This window comes from Dioscorea cayenensis, unplaced genomic scaffold, assembly GCF_009730915.1.
Source record: "Dioscorea cayenensis subsp. rotundata cultivar TDr96_F1 unplaced genomic scaffold, TDr96_F1_v2_PseudoChromosome.rev07_lg8_w22 25.fasta BLBR01001193.1, whole genome shotgun sequence".
Lineage (NCBI taxonomy): Eukaryota > Viridiplantae > Streptophyta > Magnoliopsida > Dioscoreales > Dioscoreaceae > Dioscorea > Dioscorea cayenensis.
The window spans coordinates 104477-128909 of record NW_024087584.1 but is presented as its reverse complement, the minus strand read 5'-3'; the positions used below and the strand labels follow the sequence as shown (position 1 = coordinate 128909).

At 31.2% G+C, this 24433-nt stretch overlaps 3 protein-coding genes across 4 annotated transcripts; 2 read left to right on the top strand and 1 right to left on the bottom strand.

Annotated features, from left to right (window-relative positions):
• The first annotated feature begins 5807 nt into the window (after positions 1-5807).
• On the top strand, positions 5808-6476 carry LOC120255783 (auxin-responsive protein SAUR32-like). Its single transcript, XM_039263558.1, has one exon. The coding sequence runs from the start codon at positions 6080-6082 to the stop codon at positions 6446-6448; it is 369 nt and encodes a 122-aa protein (XP_039119492.1). The 5' UTR covers positions 5808-6079; the 3' UTR covers positions 6449-6476.
• A 3022-nt stretch (positions 6477-9498) lies between these two features.
• LOC120255794 (protein prenyltransferase alpha subunit repeat-containing protein 1-B) lies at positions 9499-16354 on the top strand. 2 transcript variants are annotated; one of them, XM_039263567.1, is made up of 11 exons: positions 9499-9692; positions 10648-10742; positions 10875-11207; positions 11814-11924; positions 13276-13366; positions 14201-14269; positions 14602-14679; positions 14906-14998; positions 15503-15553; positions 15794-16030; positions 16117-16354. In XM_039263567.1, the coding sequence occupies exons 2-11, from the start codon at positions 10660-10662 to the stop codon at positions 16237-16239; spliced, it is 1269 nt and encodes a 422-aa protein (XP_039119501.1). In that variant the 5' UTR covers positions 9499-9692; positions 10648-10659; the 3' UTR covers positions 16240-16354. The 2 variants fall into 2 exon arrangements, with proteins under 2 accessions (XP_039119501.1, XP_039119502.1); XM_039263568.1 differs by lacking the exon at positions 9499-9692 and having other exon boundaries at positions 10886-11207.
• A 4671-nt stretch (positions 16355-21025) lies between these two features.
• Positions 21026-22892, bottom strand: LOC120255792 (cytochrome P450 78A9-like). Its single transcript, XM_039263566.1, has 2 exons — positions 21862-22892; positions 21026-21769 (listed from the first exon to the last, which is right to left on the bottom strand). Exons 1-2 carry the CDS (start codon positions 22870-22872, stop codon positions 21158-21160), a joined length of 1623 nt encoding a protein of 540 aa, XP_039119500.1. The 5' UTR covers positions 22873-22892; the 3' UTR covers positions 21026-21157.
• Between the last annotated feature and the right edge of the window lie 1541 nt (positions 22893-24433).

The following is a 24433-nucleotide window of genomic DNA, read 5'->3' as shown; positions in this document are numbered from 1 at the left end:
TTTTGTATTGTACGATTGGCATATCTAATGGTTAACTTAAAGCAAAATTACAATGGTTATTTTTTTAAAAAATATTTACTGATTTTTTTTTATGGGGTGGGGGATTATTCACATGTTGATTTTTTTATTGTATTTTTTTAAAAAAAAATATTATATTTTAATTAATTTTGATTTTTTTAGATATTTTTTTAAAAAGGAAAATAACAGACAATTTTATATATATTTGTGGGAAATACAAGTAAATATGATTTTAAGTGATACTATTTTTTTTTTATTATACAAGCACAACTTTTATATATATATATATATATTCATATATAAAATAATATATTAATTCTTATTGTTTAAATAATCAATTCATTTTTTTCCCTTACAAAAACACTAAACACCATTTAAATAGCTTGAACCTCACCTGTTTAATGATCTAAGAAAATTCATAATTAAAAGTAGAGAATTTGCCTAAAAACTTTAAATAAAATAGAGTTCAAATCAAAACATACATAAATATGATTAACAAAGAATTTTTAAATTGAGAATTAATAATTTGATAAAGACATAATTGAGAGAAATAGTTTTTGTCTAAATCAAATAATCAATTTGTTTAGACAATAACCTTCACTTAAAGTATTTAATGTCAAATGTTGACTCCTATAGTTCTCAAAATACATAAGGACAAAAAGGGAGAAACTTTTTATAATAATAATTTTTGGAAGTCTTACTTAACATTAAAGCAAAGTTTTACTAAAGTCCATTTTTTTTAGTTTAGTGGTTAATTTTCTAACAACTCTTTTCTTTAAATTTCAACAACATTAATTTTATTCAATTAATGAGCTTTTAGTGATTGAAAGTTATTTTTGCATATTTTAAAAATATTGCCAAATAAATCGTTAAACTCATTATCTATAAAGACGGCTCAAGGATCAGACTATTAAAACATTAATTTTAGAGTTTCCAATTTTGACTCCCTTGTTATTAATTTCAAGACTTTAGAATTTTTAATAATAATTTTGAAGTCTTAAAATTTAGAGATCTTCCATAATTATTTATTATAATAAATTAACATGGTAAAATTTTTTAATTTAGTGATTAATACTTACTTAATATTATATAATCTCACTAATTTTTTAAAATTTTCTTTTTTTTCTCTATATCATCTATAATAGTTTATTCTAAAAAAATGCACTACTAATCTAACATCAATCTTGTAATTATAAATAAATAGTTTTAAATTTATTTATATGGTTACTCTTTTTTTTCTTTGTTTTTGAGTTTCCTTACAATTTTCAAATGTATTCATTTTATCATAAATGATGACGTCAGTTCTATGGGCTTATAAAAAGTATTAAACAAATATTTCATATTGAAATTTAATTTTAGGCATTCAACTCTATTCGACTCATTAATTTCTAAATTCACTATGAGTCCTACAACAGATCTTTATTTATTTTTTTCATTTTTATGAAAATGACAAGTGGTATATATATCCCAAGGTGAGTATGGGCTGGGAATTAATCATTTAACTCATACACCCTTACTTTTGTGACATGAAGTTTGGGCGACAAACTCACATCTATTACCGGAGATCCATTATTATTGATGTTGAAACTCGAACTTGAGACCTCTTAAATGTCTCACACTTACTTTTTCGCAATGAGCTAATATTACTAATTTACGAGCTAACGACCTTTGGGTCTATTGGTACACGGGTCGCCAATATAGCTCTCACCGAGTGGTGAGAGTTCGATTCTCGGCTGAGGGCACATTTCTGGGAGTTGTGAATAGTAATTGTGTACAAGTGGTTCCAGCGCCCACGTGAGCGTGGCCCTATCTCCACTTATTCCACTAAGGTAGCGTTTAGATGGCAGTGTAATGGAACAAGGGGGAATGAAGTAATGAAGGAGAGTGGAAAGGAATGGGTAGAGGATGGTAATGAAAAAGTTGTTTGGTTGGAGAGATAATTCATTGGGAATGTGAAAAGAAAAAAGTGGGGTTATGCTAAGATTACATTTTTACCCCTTGTATAAAAAATGATATTTTTTTTATAAGTAATTATTATTTATAAAATAATCAAACATAAATATTTTATTATTATTATTATTATTAATTAATGTTTAATTATAAATTAATTTCAAATAATTAATTTCATTCCATAACTAAATTTTTTAAATTAATTTCAAATAATATTTAATTGAATTAATTATTATTTCTAAAATAATTAAAACATAAATATTTATTTTATTATTATTAATTAAATTTAAATTAGTAATTATCTCAAATAACATTTTTACATTCCGTACTTAGAATTTTTTAATTAATTTCTAATAATCTTTATTTTAAATAATAATTATTTATAAAATAATTAAATCATAAATATATATTTCATTATTATTAATTAATGTTTAACAAGGGCATAATAGTACTTTTGTGTTTCACAATGGCATAATAGTAATTTTAATGTTTCACAAGGGCATAATAATAATAATTTTGTGTTTCACATGGGCATAAGAGTAATTTTGTAGGGGGGAATGGTTCATTCCCCCCAATATGGGGGGAATACTTCATTACCCTGTGGAGGTTAATGGTGACCCCCCAAGGTAATGGTGAACCCCCAAAAAAGCCATCCAAACACATGCATGGGAATGTGTAAGTAATGGTTCTCCCAAAAGGGGAACCATTACCCCCATCCAAATACACACTAAGGTTTGTGCACATCTCTGAGATCTCTAATGGGTTCGTCCCACTCTTTTTCCCAAAAAAAAAATAATATTGCTACGAGCCTTTTGTTTAAAATAGTTCTTCACTAACACTTGTATCCCTGTATTATATATATATATATATATATATATGTATATACATAAAAAATCAAACTTAAAACTAATTGGTTAAGTCACCCATGACTCTGCTACCAAGACCAAGGTATGCCTTTAATTACTTTTAGGAGGCATGATTAGCTGCATATAATTTGAGCACTTGTTGGAAAAGATTAGTTCTCAATGATAAAACTCTTATTTAAAAGCCTTCCATTATCTTCAAAAGTAGATTCAAAGTCAAGAAAATAAAGAGGGAATTGGATTCCAAGTTTGAAAAGCAATGGCCTCCCTTTCAGATAAATTTAACAATTAATCACCCAAAATAAATAAATAAAATAAAATAAAATAAAGTTTAAGAATCCCAATTTCTAGAGATATCATAGGCTCAATTTGACGAAGATTGCAATGAACTTTCTTCATTGAGATTGACATAAAGTGGAACTTAAAGTTGAAGCTTTTTTTTTCTATATAAATAAATAAATTAACATTTCAATATTTGTGTGTGTTGAATTGGATTATTAAATAAATTAATATTTATTTTAATTATTTCCCCATTTTTTGATAAGTCTATTAAAAAATGACTCCATAAGTTGTAAATTTGCTTGATTTTCTTGAGTTAATAAGTATTCCGTTTTAAATTTAAATATAACAAGAGACTTTTGATGATAATGATATTAAAACAATAATTTTATTTCCTCCATTTGTCTTTTAAATTGATGGTTTCCTTCACTTATGGCACATCATTCATTGAATCATAAACAATGATATCTTACTTAACAATTTAAATCATAAAAAAAAAAAGAATTATCATATGGACCTTAACGGAACTTCACTCCAAACAACTTTGAAAAATTCATTATAACAAATACTATTAACTTATAAAATTATGTCTAGTAACTAGAACACTACTCAAAATTGGTCAATTGTTTAATGAAAGAAGCAACAAAGGCTACTTTGGTCTTTTCATAATGTTAAAATTGATTTTTTTTATTATAGATAATTAGATACATGAAAGCTAAGTCCTTTTCTAGTTATAGTTATCTCTTACTTAATGTTATTGACCATTTTACCCTCATATAAATATATATAGTTATTTTGTTTAATAATTCATCTTAATAAAGTTTCTCAACTGAATATCTAAATATTATAATCGTTCCTGCTTTTGATATAAGGACAAAATTTATCACTTGATTTTTATAAAAATATTCCATGACTACCATATATTTAAAATTTTCATCAAATTTCACTAAATATGCAAAATAATGCAAGGCCACTTGTGTTGAATAAGAGTGACAATTTTTTTGTCTTTATTTGTAAAAAAATAAAAAATAAAAATGATTATTTTACTTGAAATTAAATGTATGAAACTTCTGGAATTTATCATAAAAGATATATATATATATATATGAATATTATGAATATTATAAATATTTTTTTTTTAAAAAAGGTCATATTTTGTTTTAGTTCACCAACCAAACAACGATGACATAGATCCACGTCATGCTTGCTTAAAAATAGGGCAAGGACTTATTTTCCATTTAATCACAATTATTCTATTAGTATTATTATCATTTTTTTTAAAATCTATTTAATTTTTTTAATGTAATATTACTGTTGTAATATTTATTTATTTTTTAATCAAGGACAATAGGTGATTGTCCTTGAAGTTAACATAAAGACAAATTTTTGACAGAAGATAATGAGTTTTTCTAAACATTAAATGACTACCATATATTTCAATTTTAATCAATTTTCATTAAATATGAAAAATAAATGCATTGCCACTTGTGTCTTGAAAATGAGAGTGACATTTTCGTTCTTTTTTTTTCTAGTAAATTTTAACTCTATCATTTGGAGATATTTTCTAATAAAACCGACACAACCACAAAAATTTTTTTATATTAAAAATTAAAAATACATAAAAAATAAACGATAATAAAAGAAATTATATCACCCATTAATTCTATATATTTTTAAAAATTATTAAATAATTATTCCTTTATTTTTTGCAAAATCCCACTATTATTATTTTTGTATTATTACTAAAAAAAAATCTTATATAAATCTAAAAATTAAAAAAAAAAATTATGAAAATAAGAGAGATTGAGAGGGACGGCAAAGGCCGAGATTTAGAAAGGGAGTGCTTGGGGGCGGCGAGAAGATTGGACACGGGGTCATTGGATTGTGATTTAACGATTTTTAAGAATATCTACAAATTTTAAATTTGTGGACATCTATAGATGATTTGTCTTTTATATATAAATATATTTACAATTAAAAAAAAAGAAAAATATGAAACCGACTCAAAAACCCGACCCGGCACGGGACACAAGAGGGGCATGTTCGGGACCGGCCCGTTAGGCTGTTCCCTTGTTGCTACCCGACATGCCCATCGGGCCAGTGTGGGCCCCAAAGACACTGTCGTCCTCGCACGTGCCAACCCATCCCCTGTCCCCCCCTGTCACACGTGCGAAAGGTTCCAACATTAGTTGGCACGTGTGTGATCAAGTTAGGAACCCAATTCCATCTCACCCTCCCAAACTGGTGGGACCCATTACTTGCCGCGTGGCAGCACCCAATTGGTCCACACCTATCTCTATTTCCGGGTTCGACGTGCAGACTTTGTCTTCTTGAGTGGGACTCCGCACCCTCTCCTCACCTTTTTTTTATTTATATAATTTTTTTAATCATTATCGAAGTTTTAAACTAAAAAAATACCTAAAATATATAATTAATTATATATATATATATATACCATTGACTTTTTTTTTTTATTTTATCAGAGAAGAGAACGTAAGACACTTATGAATTTAATAAATAAATTTTTATAATAATAACTAAAAAAAAGTTTGTTAGCTTAGACCGATCCATAAGACCAAGTAAAAAAACCATATATATAAATATATATAAAACAATTTCTAAAAAACAATACTGAGAAATAACTTAAGTAGAAAAAAAAGAGAAGATCTATAAATAAGGTCCACACTTGCAAAACCGTCTTCTTGTTCTTATTTTCATCTTTGTCTTTCTCTCATGCATGCTTGTCTTCAAACACAACCATGTCCAACATTCCAACCTCTCTTTGTGACTCTTCTCTAACTCTTTTTCACCTCACCATCTCTAGCTCTGATCCTTGGCCTTTCTCTCTTCTCTAATTAATCTCATATATATATATATATATATATATATATATCTTAATTTGTCTCCTCTTCTACTTCTTCTCTAAAACTCAATAATATATATATATATAAAGAGTATATATATATTATATGGGTCATCACTTTCATCTGCACAAAGGACACATGACCGGAAAAAGGACGCCGGCGCCGGCGAAGGGATGGATGGGAATAAGAGTGGGAGGAGAAGGAGAGGAGCAGAAGAAGTTTGCTGTGCCGGTGGAGTACTTGAACCATCCTTTGTTTGTAGGGTTGTTGAAAGAAGCTGAAGAAGAGTATGGGTTTCAGTATCATGAAGGAGTTATCACTATTCCTTGCCACCTTGAGTATTTTCATAAGGTTAGGTCTGTTATTGACCGTGATTGCTCCGCCGCCGCCGCCGGTGGTGGTGGTGGTGGTGGTCATCATCACCACCACTTGCATGGCCATGGCCACCACCTTGTTGGATGCTTCAGAGCTTAATTAAAGAGTTTGTTGAGGTTGATGATGATGCATGGTTGTGTGAAGCATGCATGCCTTTGTTTTTCTTTTTCTTTTCTTTTTTTTTTTGGGGAAAAATGTTGATTATTATTATAATGATGATGATGATGAAAAGTTTGATAAACCTAGTTTTGTTTGTTTATTTATTTGGTGTGGGGTTGATTGTTTTTAATTTTTTAGAAGGTTGATTTAAATTTATGGTGGGGAAGAATAGAACAACATGATTTTATTTTAATCTATATTGAAAAAAAATGCAAACACAAATAAATAAATAAATAAATGTTTTATCAATGTAAAAATTAAAGGTTGAATTGGTCTTAGCATCACCAATATTAATGCCAAAACATCTTGTTTAATGCCATTTGCCACTTGCTAAATTTTCTAGAATGTGTTTGTTTAACCAATTGTCATAAAAATATTTTTAAAAAAATTTAGAAAATTAACTCACTGAATGTTATATTTTTCATTATTGTTGTATATCATGAAAAGACTTATATGGATTAAAAAAATAATGTTATTATCATGATTCATAAGTTGTTGTATAGATTTATATAACATAATTATTAAAAAATATTACCATGGAATAAATATGAAAACCAAAACTTCTAAAAATAATATATACTATTAAATAATATAAAAATTATAAATGATTGCCGTTTGTTAAGTATCACTAAGATAAATATACTATTGCTAACCAATCGTACTTGATTTTCTTTTAATGCACAATTGAAGTGTGATAATAATAAAAAAATATATTTTGGGTGGTTTGTCATATTACCTAAAATTAATAAATAAATGTAAAATACTAAAAATAAATTCCTAACAACATGAGCATGTTGAATATATTAAGAGGTTAGGTGAATGAAATTAAATAATAATTTATATTTATTTATTTTTTCTTGGTTTTAGTTTCACAAAGGCATGCATATGCATGTACCAAATTGACCATAATTATGGGTTGAGAGATTTGGTAGTGATAGCTAAGAAATTTAATCACCTTCCAAACCAAGATAAAAAAGAATTTAATCACTCTTGAGACAATGAGACTCCACTTAAAACAAAGGAAACAAGTGGCATGCCCACTTTTTATCTTTTGTTTTGTTTCATTTTGTCTCAAGGGGAAGAACCACCATTAGTCATCACCTTCCTTTCTAAGTACACCTACCTCTCGGACTAACATTCACATCACAACTTGATCATTCTAGACTTCCATTATTCAATGTTATTATATATATATATATATATATATATATATATATGATATGCCCATTGTCATACAAATAAAGATGGAGATAAACTTTGAACATGAAAGAGATGGTGTTTGTATGAGTGTGTTTCACTATTATGATATTTGACTTTTTTTTTGTAAAGAGTGAAATGCAAGCGCAATTGTGCAAACACAAGATATATTCTTTTAACTTTGTTTGTCCACGTAGTAAAAGTTTAATTATTTTTCAGTAAGTGATCCAAAATTTAAATTTTTATAAAAATATATAATATTTTCGTCAAAGAGAATTTATTCTCAAAATAGGTTCTTAATAATTTCAGTCTAAATTAGTTCAATGATCATAAGCTCTAAAGTTACCTATAGTCAAAGGACAAAAAAATAAAAATAAAAATAAAAAGATTTATATTAAGTTATGCATAATTTGGAATTGGGTTGCAATTACCATTTGATTTATATTTTTAAAATTATAATTGAGTGGTTAATATGGAGTTAATGGGTATATGTTTCCCTTTTATATATATATATATAGACCTTGAAAGTGGGAATTGAAACTTTAAATTAAAGAAATAAAAAGGGGGTACTTTTAATAAGCACCACTCTTTCCTTGAAAACTAAGCATCAAATATTCATCACCACTTCATAAAATGGGGTACTAAAAATAAAAATCTTGATTCCATATTTAGTGGAAGGCATCTGATTCTTGTAAGTACAATACAAAGGAAAGATGATGGGAAGTAATGGGGACGTGGTCCGGATCAGTAGCTACTCAATTAATATTATGTTTTCAATTTTAGAAAATATCTATTGATTCTTATTATTTATTTCTTTTATTTATGGTTTTACATGAGTTATGAATTTTAAATTAAATTTAAAAATAAGATATTAAGAGTACTATAAAAAAATACTTCATAACTTATGTGCTTTAGCATATAAAAATATTCAGACTCTAAATTACATGAGCAAACAAAATTTTTGCCACTTGTACCACTTGTACAACATATTGGTTTATAATTTATTATTTATTTTAAAAATATGTTGGGAAAGATAACTACTTTTTTTAACATAAATTTATTAATTAATATTTAAATAATAAATACCATTCATTAATGTGAGATGATACAAACTTCATTAAATTGGCAACCACCAATTGGTCTATAGCCATTATTTTTGTCCTGTAAGAATACAACCTATTGAAGAGGCAAGTTCAAACTTTTGCATGACCTTGTCTCCCTGACATTTTTTTAAATTGGGGACACTTGTTGTCTATTCATAAAAAAAAACTTTTAATTCATTTTTTTATTAGGGCTATTAAATTTTGCTTCATAATTATATACATATATACAAGGACTGGTTATCTAATGTCCGTCTACTAACCGTTGGATTTGAATTCAACAGTTTCAAATCATTCATTCCAGTGAACAATAATTTAGGAATATTACTATCAACCGTGAAAAAGAAATGGTATAAACAGTATTTTTAAACCATATTACAAAATAGTGAAGTTAGGACCTATAGTATTTTTATCTCAACCATAACCATTTGATATGGTCGTAATAGTAATATAATAAATCACATCTTTATTTGCAACCCTACCCCATTTTGCAGATGCTCTACAGCAGATGATGTATTGCCATATATATATATATACATTTATATTTGTAGTATTTGGTATATTATTTAATTTTTGTATATTATTAATAAATAAAAATTATTATAAATTCTATTTTATTAAAGGTCTTATGTATAAACAATTTTTTTTTGTATAAAGGGACTCAATAATAATTTTCATTAGAGTAAGGGGGTTTCAGATAATTTTACCAAATGGGAAATCCTCTTCCAAAATCCTCTCTTCCAAGCCCGTTCTCGCGCTCTCGCCCCTCGCCGCCCTCCGCCGGCGCCGGCGCCGAAGACGTCGTGAGTCATAACTAGTCTACGTTGACACTGCCGTCCATCTCCGCAGCCTCCGTCGTTCGCCGGTGTTGCTCAATATTCTAGCAGGTTTACTAATTTGATCCTTTTTCAATGATCAATTGCTTCTTAGGATTTGTTTTCTCATTGATTTCTCTCTGTAATTCATTCTGATTTTCTATGCATTCAGATAGGTGAATGCACAAGTGAGTTTACATTTTGATGTAATTGCTATTGGCTTTGAAATTTTGAAGATTATCACAAGTGAAATGGTTTACTTTCGTTGTAGATTACAATGCTATAACTTTGATCATAGAAACAGAAAATTTGATTTCTTCTCAGCGTTTATGCATGTAATTCCTCAAAGCAAGGAAAGATCAAGCTATCCGAGTTACTAAAATTCAGTCTTTTAATTACTAAATATGATGGCAATGATGCAGATCACTGTAGAAATGGGCGAAGTGAACAAACTTCATTTGTTTCTGCCTTTACTTAAGCTATCATTAAATGGCATTCATTTGGTCATTTCTCTTAATCCAAATAATCTATTAGACCCCTGGATAAACAACATCCATGCATTGCTGCAGATTAGGCGGAAGAATTCGAGTTTTCTTATTATTGTAATTGATTTTTGGTAATCGATAAAATTTTGCAAGAAAACTCTAGTTTTTAGTTATTGTCCTTCTATCAGTTGTTTTTTTTGGTGTGTGGTTTAGTGTTATTAAATGCTTTGGTGGGTTCTATTTTTTTCAGCATGTTTAGCGGTAGGTGATCAATGTTCATTTTTTGAATTATTGCTAAAACTTAATTCTATAATCCTAGTTTTTCTTATACCTATATGGTTTTTTTCCTTAGCATTCTTTGTTAGACATTTGATTTTAGTAAGTTGCATTTCATTAAAATTTCTACTAAAAATGTGTCAATTATGGTTCCGCTGCTCACTGTGAAGCTTCCATTGGGTGCTTCTGGCTTATGATCATCAGTTCAGACCGTTTGAAACCTCTATTTTCATGTTAATTTGGAATCTGAGTCTGGCTTCTTTTAGGGCTGTGAGGAAATGGGAGGAAGTTCCTGTTTTCATGTGGATGGAATGATGCTTTTGAAGCAGTTGGAGGTTATTTTAGAACGTGATACTCTCATGTAAACTCACCCTCATGTTTCCTTCTTTTTATTTTATTTTGCTGTTTGTTTGTTTATATGATGTAAGTTGCTGCAATATTCTAAAAATCTAATTTATTTACTTGACTTCTGAGCTCAACTATTGATCCTCAGTAATGAAATAGGGTTTGTACACCCTTCCCAGCTCGCAACATTGGATAGAAGTCCAGATGCAACACATTATGATGAAACGGCATTTTGGAATAAGGATCATAAGTTGGCAATCTCAACTGAGATTCTGCCACATCTTTATAGGGCTGTTATGCACGAGTATATGAATGTGAAAAAAAGACTTGAAGGGCTGATCAAGCAATCAATTGGGAAATATTCCTTGGAGAGTCCGACTTTTGGATCTGATTTAGATCACCTGCTTGAAAGTGAGATCCTAAAGCATACAATGGCTCTTTTAATTTTAAACTCTGACTTTGGCAGTGCGTGGAATTCCAGGTTGCTTTTTTCTGCACTTTCTGGAGTTAATTTTGTATGTTCATTATTCTGCATTTCAAATGGCAACATAAAACATTTGTTTTCCTGACCTTTTGGACACATTTTCACTGTACATAGTCGAAATTTTTCTTTATTCCCTAGTTCACTAGACTACTAGCATTTTTATTTCCTTTCCTGCAAAAATAATTCCTTGTGAAGCCTCCAATTTTCACACAAAGTTCTCTTATAGAAATTGTGTTTGTTTGCCACATTGTTTAATAACTGTTCTTGTTAGGTATTCCATCATTCTGTTCACCAAAATGTGGATTTTATTATTACTGCTGGCTTTACTATATCTTCTTAGATAATCATAAATTGAATATATCAATATAGCCTAAAGCTAACATTGAGGGACCAGTACATAGGCACAGCCCTGGATGTACATGTATCCAAACATGATCTTATATGCACATTATTACACCTTAATCACCTGATTACTATCTTGAGATAAAGTTCTGTCTCTGTGTTTTTAAATCTTGAATTAATATTTGGAACCTTGTGAAGCTATCAATCACTCAGTCATTAGTCTTATTCACCGTGCAGGACTTTCTTTTATTTATAATGCAGGAAGATGGTCATTGTAAGGAAAGTTCAACTTTCATTACTTATGGATGAGCTTCGTCTATGCACACTCATTCTTTCATATTCTCCCAAAAGCCAGTGTACTTGGAGCCATAGGTGAACTTTCTCCCTTTTTCCTTTTTTTAACTTATCTTGACAAAAGCACATATTCCGAAGGTCAAATATTGCATTCTAAGGAGAGTGCCCTCATCAGGGGTTAACCATTGAAGCCATGGATTTATCAAATAAAATGATTTTGTAGACTTCTATTTTTTTTCAATATTATTTTTTTATATTATAAGAGATAATACTTTTTATGGGTTTGATGAGTACTTGATTCACTCAAATCCTAATAGGACCCGTTTGATAAATCCCAGGGTTTGGGATTTAGAATGAAAACCCATGTGTGTTACTGTGTTTGGGATGGGTGGAATTGATTCTTAGGTATCCATAATCCAAACATGTAAATCGCATGCGTATCCAATATAGAATCCATAAAACCCAAATCCAAATAATATATATTTTTTATTTGGTGGTATTTGTATAAATGGAATGCTTTACAATTAAATTAATTAATTACTATTAAATTAGTTTGAAATTTAAACAAATTTCTTTTTTTTTTATCATTTAAGTAAAATGTAGGAAATTTAAGTAATATATTGTAAGGCGTTAATTTAGAAAACTTGGTATACAGACCACTATGAAAATGTATAACACTATATACCCATAATAATTATGCTAATTTTCTCACTTTTATTCTCTACTCTCGTTGTCAAATTCAACATAATAAAAGCTTTTTAATAGATTGTAATGTAGGACCTGAAAAAAATTTATTTTGATTTTTTAAAAGGATATTTGTGTATTGTGAAGTGAGTATATAGTCAGAAAAAATATTATTTCTCTTACAAAGTTTTGGTTTGTGTAAATTAAATATTTTTGTCATTTTCAGAATGTTTTTTATAAGATCATGCTATTTTTTAAAGTAATATATATTAAATTTGTAACATTGATTTTTTAATTTTTTATTAAATACATTTAATGGGTTTGGGACTACTTTAATAGGTTTGGGACACAATGGATTTAAAAATTCAGATAAATAGTATAAGTGGAATTGGTATAGTCGTGATAATTGTATTTTTTATGGGTACCTACAACATTGTCAGCCCTATACAGACGTTGTTGATTTGAGTTATAATAGAGTTTGGATGCTTTTTTGTCTTCCACAATGAAGATGCATTCTAACACTTCATTTTTTGAAGATCTTTTGATTCAAGATTACATCTGTTAATTTGTGAATGATTATGTAAAGATTATTTGACATGATAGAGAAGTGCCACATCTCCCATCTATCGGCAAAGAATCTTTGTTCTCGTCTTCCATTAGATGTTATACAAGTCACATTCTTTTGGAGAAGCTATATCAAGTAATGAGATCTTACGTATTACCAAATATTTTATAATTTTTTCAGGCGTTGGGTGATTGAAATTATTGGTGAAAAGTTCCAAATTATGCACGAGATAGTGGGACAAGACTCTGAACTTGTGAAGCAAATAGCTGAGGTTTATATCTGTTCTTGAAATGGGTGCTCTAATTGCCAATGATTTGTCGCATCTGTTCTTATAAAGCTTTGTCTACATAAAATCTCATATGCTCTTTCTGTTCAGAGGATGATAATGGAAAGAATGTCTTTTGTGAAGATGCAATTTCTTTAGAGAAAAAAAAAAAACATCTGTTTTTTTTTCTATGGCATAAAAAATAAGGTCCTTGATGGGTTTATTACGTCTTAATGTTCAATTTCAAAAGATTCTGCTTCTTTTGACTTGCCACTATAAGTTCACCCACTAGAAGGAGCATTTGAATTTTGAAATAGAGAAATTTGGGCATGTCTGCCAACTTGTAAGTTTCCTCAGAAGTGTGTATAGTACCCGGTGCAATTATTTATGGAGAATAAATGCATTATTTCTATAATATAAAGAAACAGTGCAAAAAGGTGAAGGTGATTTTGTTATCAGAAATCTTGTTTTGTGTTCAAAAGTTAGGGTATCTGAGGAGTAAAGGGTGAAGTTAGTCTTGAGTTTTCTCATGGAGAAGACAGAACTTTATAAGGATCAAAACTTTCAAGTTTTTCAGAATCGTTGTTTTGTGTTTGGAAATTAGGGCTCCTTTTATATATGCCTCTTTCGCTTTTATATGAAAAGAGAAGTTTGTTCCATGTCTTTTATGGCCACAATTCATTTCACATTTTGCTGAAATTAGCAAAAAAAAGTGTTTTTACCTCACTTATATCTATGGTATGATTTTGGAAAATTCAATTTGATTTTAACTCAAACGTCTTAACTTGAATGATAGATTTTTGTTTGATGTCCTTCCTTGCATTTTTTTTTCTTGTGCAGAAATCAAAAATGAATTATCGGGCATGGAGTCATCTTTGCTGGTTGATTCCTTACATGAAAAGGACACAGGTTTATATTGTGGATGTGTTTTTATCCCTTGCATACTAGCATTTTATTTCTCTGTTGTGCATAAAAATTCAAACAGCATGCAGGAGCTGTAGTAATTGTGTTATTTTGAATTATTCAACTTATATGCATAGTACTCAATTCCTTTCAATTGTCTGGTTAGCAAAATCATTTATCTGACTGTTTTATAGTTGGGCCTGGTTTCGTGTCTCAATGTAGTATTGTTTCTTGTTATACCTCTTAATGGACCATTAAGTTTCTGTTCAGATCATTGTTTCCTCAAAGCATATCAAGATGGTAAAATAGTGCTGACTTTTTATATGATGTTCCTAAAGGTGATTGATGAGCTGAATAAATCAAAAAAATGGTCTGAGTTGCATACTGCTGACAACTGCTGCTTTCACTTTCGTAGGGTGAGCTTTTATGATTTTTCCTGATTATAATTCAAGTCTGGATTTTTTTGTCATTATTCTGATGCAAATCTACTTCTTGTCAAGTATATGTGTAATAAGCTTGCAGTGGAATATTTTAAAGATTTGATTCAAGATATTTTATCGATTTCCATTTTTCATAGTTTTAAACATATTTATATTCATAAGAATGCTTGTCTTATTATAAGCTTTGTTCTCTTTATTGTAGCGGTTATTGTTTAAAATGCTTGAGGATATTTCTGCATGGGAAGATGATGAATCTTGTATTAATCAGAAGACTGAAATTTATTTTCTATGGAAGGTAACTCTTTTGATCACTCAAAACTATAAATTTTAATGCAAGTAGAAGTAAGTTTACATTAATGGAACCTCTCTTGAGTCTATGCTCTTATTTCCATTTACCAAGTGAGTTTTGCATGAATCTAAACAACCAACTGAAGATAAATTATAATATGTGTTCTGTTTGCCCATTAAGAAATATCTTGTCATATCTATTATGCTGGATGTTATTTGCATCTTAAAATGTTCACTGAAACCATCACATATACATACCCATTTAACAATTACGTAATTGCTCATAAATTTATCACTATTTTCCATATCATCTCACACCTTTCATAAAATTTGCTCACTGGTTGATAAATATAAGTGTAGCTATGGTCCCAGATTATTTAATTTGACAATTAGAAATCTAAATAAATAAATTTCTCTCTCTCATTCTATTAGTATTAGCTTTTGGGCTGGATCTAGCCTGGTAATATATTTAGTTTGCATCTAACATGAGTGTCATGATTATTATTTACAGGAGGAGCTTGGGTGGAATGAATCACTAATAAGACGATATATTGGAAGAGAGGTTGGTTACCTTCTTTCGATCTATGGAAAATGTCTTGTTTGTGCAAGTTCTCTTGATAACTTCGTCGTTGTTTTTCCGTTGATCTGCCATGCCCCATTTTGCTGCTCCACTCTAGACATTGAACAAACCATCTTGTATATTAACAGGACTTAAACGCCAACAATATCTATCTTTTCCCATTGTTTCATTTTCTTCATCAGTATTAACAATTAATTGTTTTTTTCTCTTGTTTTGCTGTAGGCACTGTGGCTTCATCGTCGATTCCTCTCTCAATGTTACATAAATTATTTTACCATTGACCAAGAAACCCGTAATTCCAATGGAGAAGATTTCCATGGTGGTCACTCTACCTTGGATGATTTTCTAGACAAAGAGCTAGAACTCCTCCTCCATTCACTGGACGTTACGGACAATGAATTTGAGGACACTCAAGTTCAAGCTCAGCATGCTACAGCTTATATCATCTGGATATCAAAGGTCCATAATCCAGTGTAAACTTCATTTATATTATTTTATATATGTTACCATTCATCGGTTTTACCTTTTCTAATTCTATATTTCAGCAAGTTCCTCCGCACACACACGAAAAGCTTCAAAGTAGGTTGCAAGAGATGGATCTAAAGCCCATTATGATAAAACTATGTGCTGATAAACCTCATCTTTGCGTAAGTCCACTTCTACAATAATAATGTTTAGTTATCATTTTTGCTCCATCGAAAATCAGAAATAATGTTTTATGTTTTGTGGTTTGAATTCATGAAAGATTCAGTGCATCAGTGCCCACATTTTCTTATCGTATTCGATTTCAGTGCCATGTTTGCATGTATCACTAATTCTGGTTACCTTTTTATATTCCCGTGAATTTGGTAGAATATTTAAAGCATCAAAATGTTATTCTCTTGATAAAGCTCTGTGATATATGACTCACACAGATAGGGAGAGACATTAAATTGTCAACTTTGTTGATGCCATGACTTTTTCCCATTTGCGCCTGCATCTTCAACTAGCCATTGACAATAATTGAGTCTGCTTTGCATCAACATCTGAATTTAACTGCCAACACACCACACACACACATTTATATGCCCCTATAAAGAGTGATGTTTGCTTATATAACTCACTTGTTATAAGGGTATATATGTAAAAGAAAATGAAAATCAACATGACACTTATCTTCCCTTATCTACATGTCCATTGCATGATTTGAGTTCATGCATTATAAAAGACTTTCACCGAAAGAGAACTCCATGAAGAACACAAAAACAAGATGAAGCTCTGTTTTATTTTTATTATTATTATTATCTATTTATTAATATTATTAGCTAGAAATCACCATCTCTCTTTTATCATTGCATACACCACCAACTTGATGATGATGATATGAAAGGAAAACAGGTATAGAGATTTTTTTAGGGATTTTTGCACCTGTTTTGATGTACAAACAACAACCACATCTTTTTTGGGACAATGAACACACCAAAACAATCCCACCATCTGTGACCTGTATTATTAGATGTCTATCATTGTCTCTCTGTCTAGTGGACCTGGATTTATCCCTGATTGACAAACTTCCATTCAGTGTTCACTGACTCATCACAACCATGTTTATTGTTGTTGTTTATCTCCTCTCTTTTTCTATCTATTTATTTTTCTTTCTATCTATCTATTTATTTATATATGTTAAGGCATATACAAAAGCACATGCATTGATTTCAAATGTAAAATGCTAGTAAAAGATGAAGGGTTATTGTATACATATAGCTTGAATTAAATCAAGAAAGATAGTTCATTGTTTTATCGATCTTCTTGTTTAGTTTTTGTTTGTAACGTTGCTAGTTAAAATAATTGGTATATAGATTTTTTTTTAAAGTATGTACTATAAGCACATGCTTGTGTTCTCTTTAAGGCTTTAGGGGAGTACAACCTTGGCTAATAAATGACCATATTTTAAATAGTACAAGAGTACGAATGCTAAAAATAGAAGACATATATATAGATAAAATGGAATAAATAATAAAAGGTGCAAATGTCGGTAATTTATATTTTATTAGTCTTCTTATTGAAACTAAAAATGATTTATAGTTTATTTACAATGTGAATAACTAAAATGTTTAATATAATCGCCGAAAGAGAATTTCGGATTGCTAACGACAATTTTGAGTACATGGCGTCAGAGTCGCTAGTGTAGGGTGTTCGCGCCCAGTGTCAGCGTGGGCCTCCCGAGTTTCGATCACCCATCTCGCAGGGTGAGGCGTGGATTCGGTGGTGAGTTGTTTCCGCGTGTTCGTCCCCGAGTTCCTGACATTTGTCTCTACACGATTTTCGGATTGAAGATTCTGTTTGAATGGGTTAAATTTGTTGTCTTGGCAACATTGTGTGGAAGATGTCTTCTTTCCTCACTATGTTTTTTTTTAATGGTATAGGAGTCAACCAGTGTTGTTTATAATGTACATAGTGCTTAATTAGGTAATTAATTAGTTGTTAATTGGATGAATTGATTAATTAAGAACATTTAATTATTGTTTGTTGATTAATGGGAACATACATGCAAGGACAAGAGGCAAAGGAGAAAACCAAGAATAAATTAATAAAGTGATAGAAATGAGATGTGGTATATATGAATGTGAGTGAGTTGTTTGTTTTGGAGATGTACTTGTTGTCCCAAATGAGGATGAGACTTTCACTAGTGATTGATTGATGCCTTTGAATCAAAAGAAAGCTGGTGGGAAGTCATTTTCCATCACTTCTAAGAAGAGGCCTTGATGGATCCTGGGATCACTTTCAATTGAGATTGAAGCTTTTGTTTTCTCATCTTAAATAGCATCCCACTCTGTAGTGATGATAACCACTCCTAAGCTTAGCATTAACAATGTCTAATATCTCTGCATTCCCTTCCGGGTTTTAAGGAATAAAGAACTTAATTTGTATTTTGACTTTATACATTTTACATCCTAATTAAGCTTATATATACAAGGGTAAACATCAACTGTGTACATATGCAAAGAATTGTGCGTATTCACTTGATTTGTTGTGTATGATTACTATTTAGTAATGTTTGGAACTGTTTAAGATTGTTTCGAACCATATGTGGATGATGGTGACCATTGGATGTATATCCAATGACACTGTAAGACATTTTTAGATTTGAAATTTAAAGACTAGATGATGTGCCTTTTATATATATATATATATATATATGGATACACATATATATACTATACGTTTTCAAAATCTAAAGACGTTTGATGGCAATCGTTGGATACAGGTTTAGCTATTGCTATTTGTTGGGCTGGTGTATTAAAAGTTTCTATTAGTTATTGTGATTTGACACTAAGAGAGTGTTAGGTACTATTTGATATTGTGCACGAATGGACAATGACTGTTAAAGACAAATTTAATGACCACTGTGGGATGTCTCTCGATGGCATATATATATATATATATATATGAGCACCAATCTTCTACGACGAACATTCGTATCAACAGTTGGATTTCAATCCAATCGGTTGTGCACTATTTAATAAATAGTTATATTATACTTGTAAATAGTTGTACAATGAAAGTGAGATGTACAGTATTTTTATATGAACAACCTAATTATCATTGTGCTCAATTGTGGACATTTGCAAAATGTCCGCAATATATATATATATATGAAGATTAAGCAAATATTATTGTACGAGTACATCTATACATTAATAGTGCAATATGAGAAATAATAATTTACTAATGATCAAGTAATTAAGTTGTATTGTATATTAGTGCATTTATGCATTGACCAATTATTGATATTGTGACAAGAGGGAGAAGTTTGTGTTTGGATTTATTCTATCGATTAAGAAAATTAGGTTTACGAAGAAAGGGAGAGTTTCGCTAATAATAATATATTACATTATATTGATTTATTAAGAGAGAAGTAACTTCACTAATGATCAAGAAAATAAGTTGTACTAAGAAGTTATTTTGGTTTTATTCTAATGCTTACGCAGGTTAAGGTTTATAAATATGAGAAAAATTAAAAGAGAATTTACTCGTAAATGAAACATTATCGCATTATTATCATATTTACATGCAAGTTCATTTATCAATTCTATAAAGTGATAAATAACTTCCCTTGTTAGTCGAGTAAATAAATTGAATTATATACATATATTGATCTTATGAAAAGAAAAAAAAAAATTATTTATTTTATTCTTAAGTTTTTTCTTAAAAAAATAATAAATACTTATTAGTATATCTATTGTGTGTAAGTTCTATATTACTTCAAATGCGTTTTTATTTCATGGCCGCACACTAGAATGTGCAATATTGCTCATGACTTAATTTATTTTAACGAAAGATTTAAATTTTTATCATTCTGCACGCCACGTGAAGGGTTCATGTTAGTGCCGCTTTGGCGTTTAAGTTTACAAAAAGTTAATTAAGATATATAACATTACGAAATAAAAAAATTACTTCACTTGTCAAGTGTGTGTGAATATATATATATTCTCACAAAGTCAAGACTCAAGATAACATTATTGGATTATTATAACATAAATGAATTGTTAAGTAGATATAAAATATAATTAAGGGTAGACATCCAAATCCTCATGCATTTTGTTTTACTGATAAAAAAAATAAAAAATACCTAGGAGGGCATTGAGCTCAATCCAATCAATCAACAAGACTGATTTAAAATGTGCTGTGTCACCCTGCCGAATCAACAAGGGACACTCAAACTTATCATAGATTCTGTGAAAATGATATTTCAACTATTCTCTCTCTCTCTTTTCTAACCTAACTTCAACTTCATCCTCCTTCCTCTGTATATATATGTATTTGTTAACTTTATTTTATTTTATTTATTTATTATTGTTATTAATCAATGACTAATTATTGACAATTATATTGTTTGTTTTGTTTAATCCTCTTACCAATCATTGCTTAAGATATGGACTAAAAATACATTATCATTATATTTCGTCAACTCTAGCTTAGCTAGACCAATAACTTTTATAGGGTTATCATGCCAATATTCAAGGGAAAATTATTTTGAAAGTACTATGGCAAGCATTATCATTATATTTTAAGAGAATAAAACATGTTTTTATTTCTTTTCTTTTTTTATTTTTATTTGTTCATATGTTAGTACTCGCTACTCCATTAAGACATTGCTTTGCACTATATATCCACAGTACAAAGCAACCATTCCTAGCCTTGTCCCTAGACTCCAAATCACTCACTTCTCTTCTTATCATTCAGTGCACCATGTCCAATATCATATATATATATATATATATATGGCCACTGCCACAATAGTCGAAGAACAAGGATTTAATTCATATCAAAGAGATTAAAGATTTTATTTTTTTTAAAATATATGATTGAAATATAAATAAAATATTTATATGATGATTTATCTGCATTGTTAATATATATATGGACGAAAAATTTATATGTTTATATAATCTATTTCATTTACACACGTCACTGAAAAACAAAAACAAAGAGAAAAAGTTAAGGGAAAAAAAAACCTAAAAACAGAAGGAATAAAACTATAATCATAATAATAATAATAATAATAATAATAAAGACCATGCATGCAAAGCCAGCGATGAGGGTTTAGTTTAACCTGCGCCGAGGGCGCAGGGTAACAGTGAGTGGGATCGCCATCTCACACGTGAGCCTGAGAACCTCTGACAAGTCAACACGTGGCGCATCCCACTCGAACTCATGCATCAGCGCCGCCACCCAGTAACTCACCGTGGTCAACGCCAGCCCTTTTCCCGGGCAACTCCTCCGGCCCGACCCGAACGGCGCCAGCCTAAGATCCGACCCGAAAACAGGAAACTCAGCTCGGCCCGGCCCGACGAACCTATCGGGCCGGAACTCGTTCGGGTTCTCCCACACGTGCGGGTCATGCATGATGGCCCACATGTTCACCATCGCTGTGGTCCCCTCCGGCACAAGCTTCCCGTCCACGTGTACATCCCTCGTGGCAAGCCTGGCCCACGATAACAGTGGGCCCGGCGGGTGGAGTCGGAGCACCTCCTTTATCACCGCGTTCAAGTAAACCAGTGAACTCGTCTCGGATTCCGTCACCGCCCGGTGTCTCCCCACCACCCTATCCAGCTCCTCATGCACCTTCTCCTGCACTTCCTTATGCTTCACCAGCCTCGCCATCACCCACTCTATCAACACCGCCACGGTGTCCGTACCCCGAAATATCATTTCCTAAATTTTTAAAAAACAATAATAATAATAATAATAATTAATTAATTAATTAATAAGATAAAATTAAATTGATAATATTAATGCATATATACCCAGAGGACAGCGACCATGTCGGGATCGGATAAACGGTCGGAGCCCTGCAAGGACAGCAGAACGTCGACGAAATCAGGAGAGGAGCTAGCGGGTCGGATCCGGTGTTGGTGGATGATCCGATTAACGAAATGGTTAACCCGAGGGACGAGCTTGGAGCACCTGAACCTGATTCCTTGAAGGTCGAACCCAACCAAGAAAGGAAGGTGGTCAGACCAGTTGATCTTGCCCAATAGATCATACCCTTCCTCAACTAAGCTTCTCAACTCCTTCATCTCCTCACACTCACTACCACCAAGCTCATACCTCCGGCCAAACACCGAAGCCATGACGTTGATCAACGAAGCACGTTTAAGGACATCGCGAACACGGATAGTAACATTACTAGTGGAAGAAGAGGAGGAGATTAATCCAAGTGTTTCAATCATCGAATGAGCGATGTCGGCACGGTGGTGGCCTGATAAGGAGATTTGTTTTGGGGAAAAAAGATGAGTGGCTGCGATGCGGCGAAGAGTACGCCAGTAAACGCCGTAAGGAGCGAAGCCGATAGCACGATTGAACATGAGACCATAAGCGGATTCTTTGATCGGACGGTCAGCGAAAGCCGAATGGTTGAGGATCTCTCTGGCAACATCATGGTTGGAAGTGATGATGACACGAGTGTAGCCAAGGCTGAAAGCCATGAGTCTAGTTGCATGCATGGTTTGAGATATGTTAAAAAGGTGGCGGTGAGCAAGGCCATGCATGAGATTGATGCTGCCAATTATAGGGAGACCTTTAGGACCAGGGATATGGTTGTTGTTGTTGGTTATGATCATGGTTCTCCGGTGTGATCTTATGAGTGATCTACCCCAGGCTGGGCCACCAGGGAAGGACCAGTAGATGAGAGAAGTGACAAAGTAGAAGAAGAGGATAGCAGTGGTTAGTAGAAGGAGACGAGAAGGATCAATAGCTTTGCATTTGGCGGCTAGAGTTAAAGAAAATGCCCACCCACTCTCTAAACCTGAACCCATGATCACTCTTACAGTCTTACTCGCTGGATTGAACTTTGGGTCTAACTATGAATGGTTGGGTTTATATAGAGAGAATTTTTGAATATAATACTATTTTTTTAAAAAAAAGAAAAAAAGAAAAAAAAAATTGAGAGAGAGAGAGAGAGAGCGCCGCCAGTGAGAAGTAGAGGAGAGAGTGCATGGGAAAAGTACACGTGGAGGTGGTGAGATGTTGTCGGGGCGATATGTGGCCAGGAAGTGTCGGAGTGCAGATCCCGAGGAAGTTCAGTGCAGGGGCCAATGGGCCAGGCCCACGTTGGAAAGAGCATAGAAGTCGGGTGGTGGTTGAGTGGCTTGGAACACTGACACGTGGCGGTTTTGAAATTGGCGGGAAAGGTGATGATGATGTTGGGATTTATATGTGATTAAGTGGCTGTTAATTAAGATTATTATCATTATTATTAGTAAGTCGTTGAGGTGTTTAGGGTGGTTAGTTTATTTTTGGATTACTCAACCAATAGAAGCCGGCTAATGGAATAAATTTAGGCCACGTATGACCAATCTTGGCCGGCCATGTCATTGGTTATGGATTAATTAATATTGGATTAAGTTTATATCATCAATATCATCGTGACAACCATTCATATATGATTGGTTTCATCATGTTGGATATTATTAGATAATATTCATTATTGTTGTAATATCCACATAAGTTAAAGGTAAAATAAAAAAAAATGAAGACAAATTAACGTAAATTATATATATATATATATATATATATATATATATATATATATATATTTTTTGGGTAGTGTACTCTCCTACTACATTATTGATGTTGAAAGGGAAAAGAAAAAATTAGAGACATTGCAAAGAAAGCTTTGCAACATCACTTGCACCAAAAACTTTAGTTTGATTAATTAATATTATATATATATATATATATATATTATTGATATTCATGCACCTTGGCTTGGTCATGCATGTTCCTAGTCAAAGCTTTTCCTCCGCACATAGTCAAAAAGTGTTGAATTACCGTGCTTGTCAAGCTTAAGTAAAGATGCAGAAAAGGTTTGCAATGGATCTATCATAGATCCTCATTCATATCTTGTTATAAATTTATAATAAAAAAGGTGCCGACAAATTAATGGGAGACAATTCCTTATGAGACCATCACTTGAACTTTTATGAAAGAAAGAAAAGAAAGAAAGCAAGCTTGCAAAGATGGCTTAAATTATAGGACACAATGAGAAGGAGCAAAAGCTTCAAAGGAATTAGCAAAGGACACAATACTTGCCATTTTAAGTTATATATCTTCAAACTAGAGAAAAACATACACACACACACATATATATATATATGTGTGTGTGTGTATATATGTTTTTCTCTAGTTTGAAGATATATAATATGATACTTGATGCTAAGGACATGCAATGCATGGAGACAAATTACTAGTGATCGAACAATAATATCATTTGTTCAATTATTGAGAGTTTTATTGAGTCAAAAAATTCATTTAAAGAAGGTTAAATTATTAATTAGTCTTCTTTGGTCTCTCAGAGGTGATTTGTTTTTTGAAGAT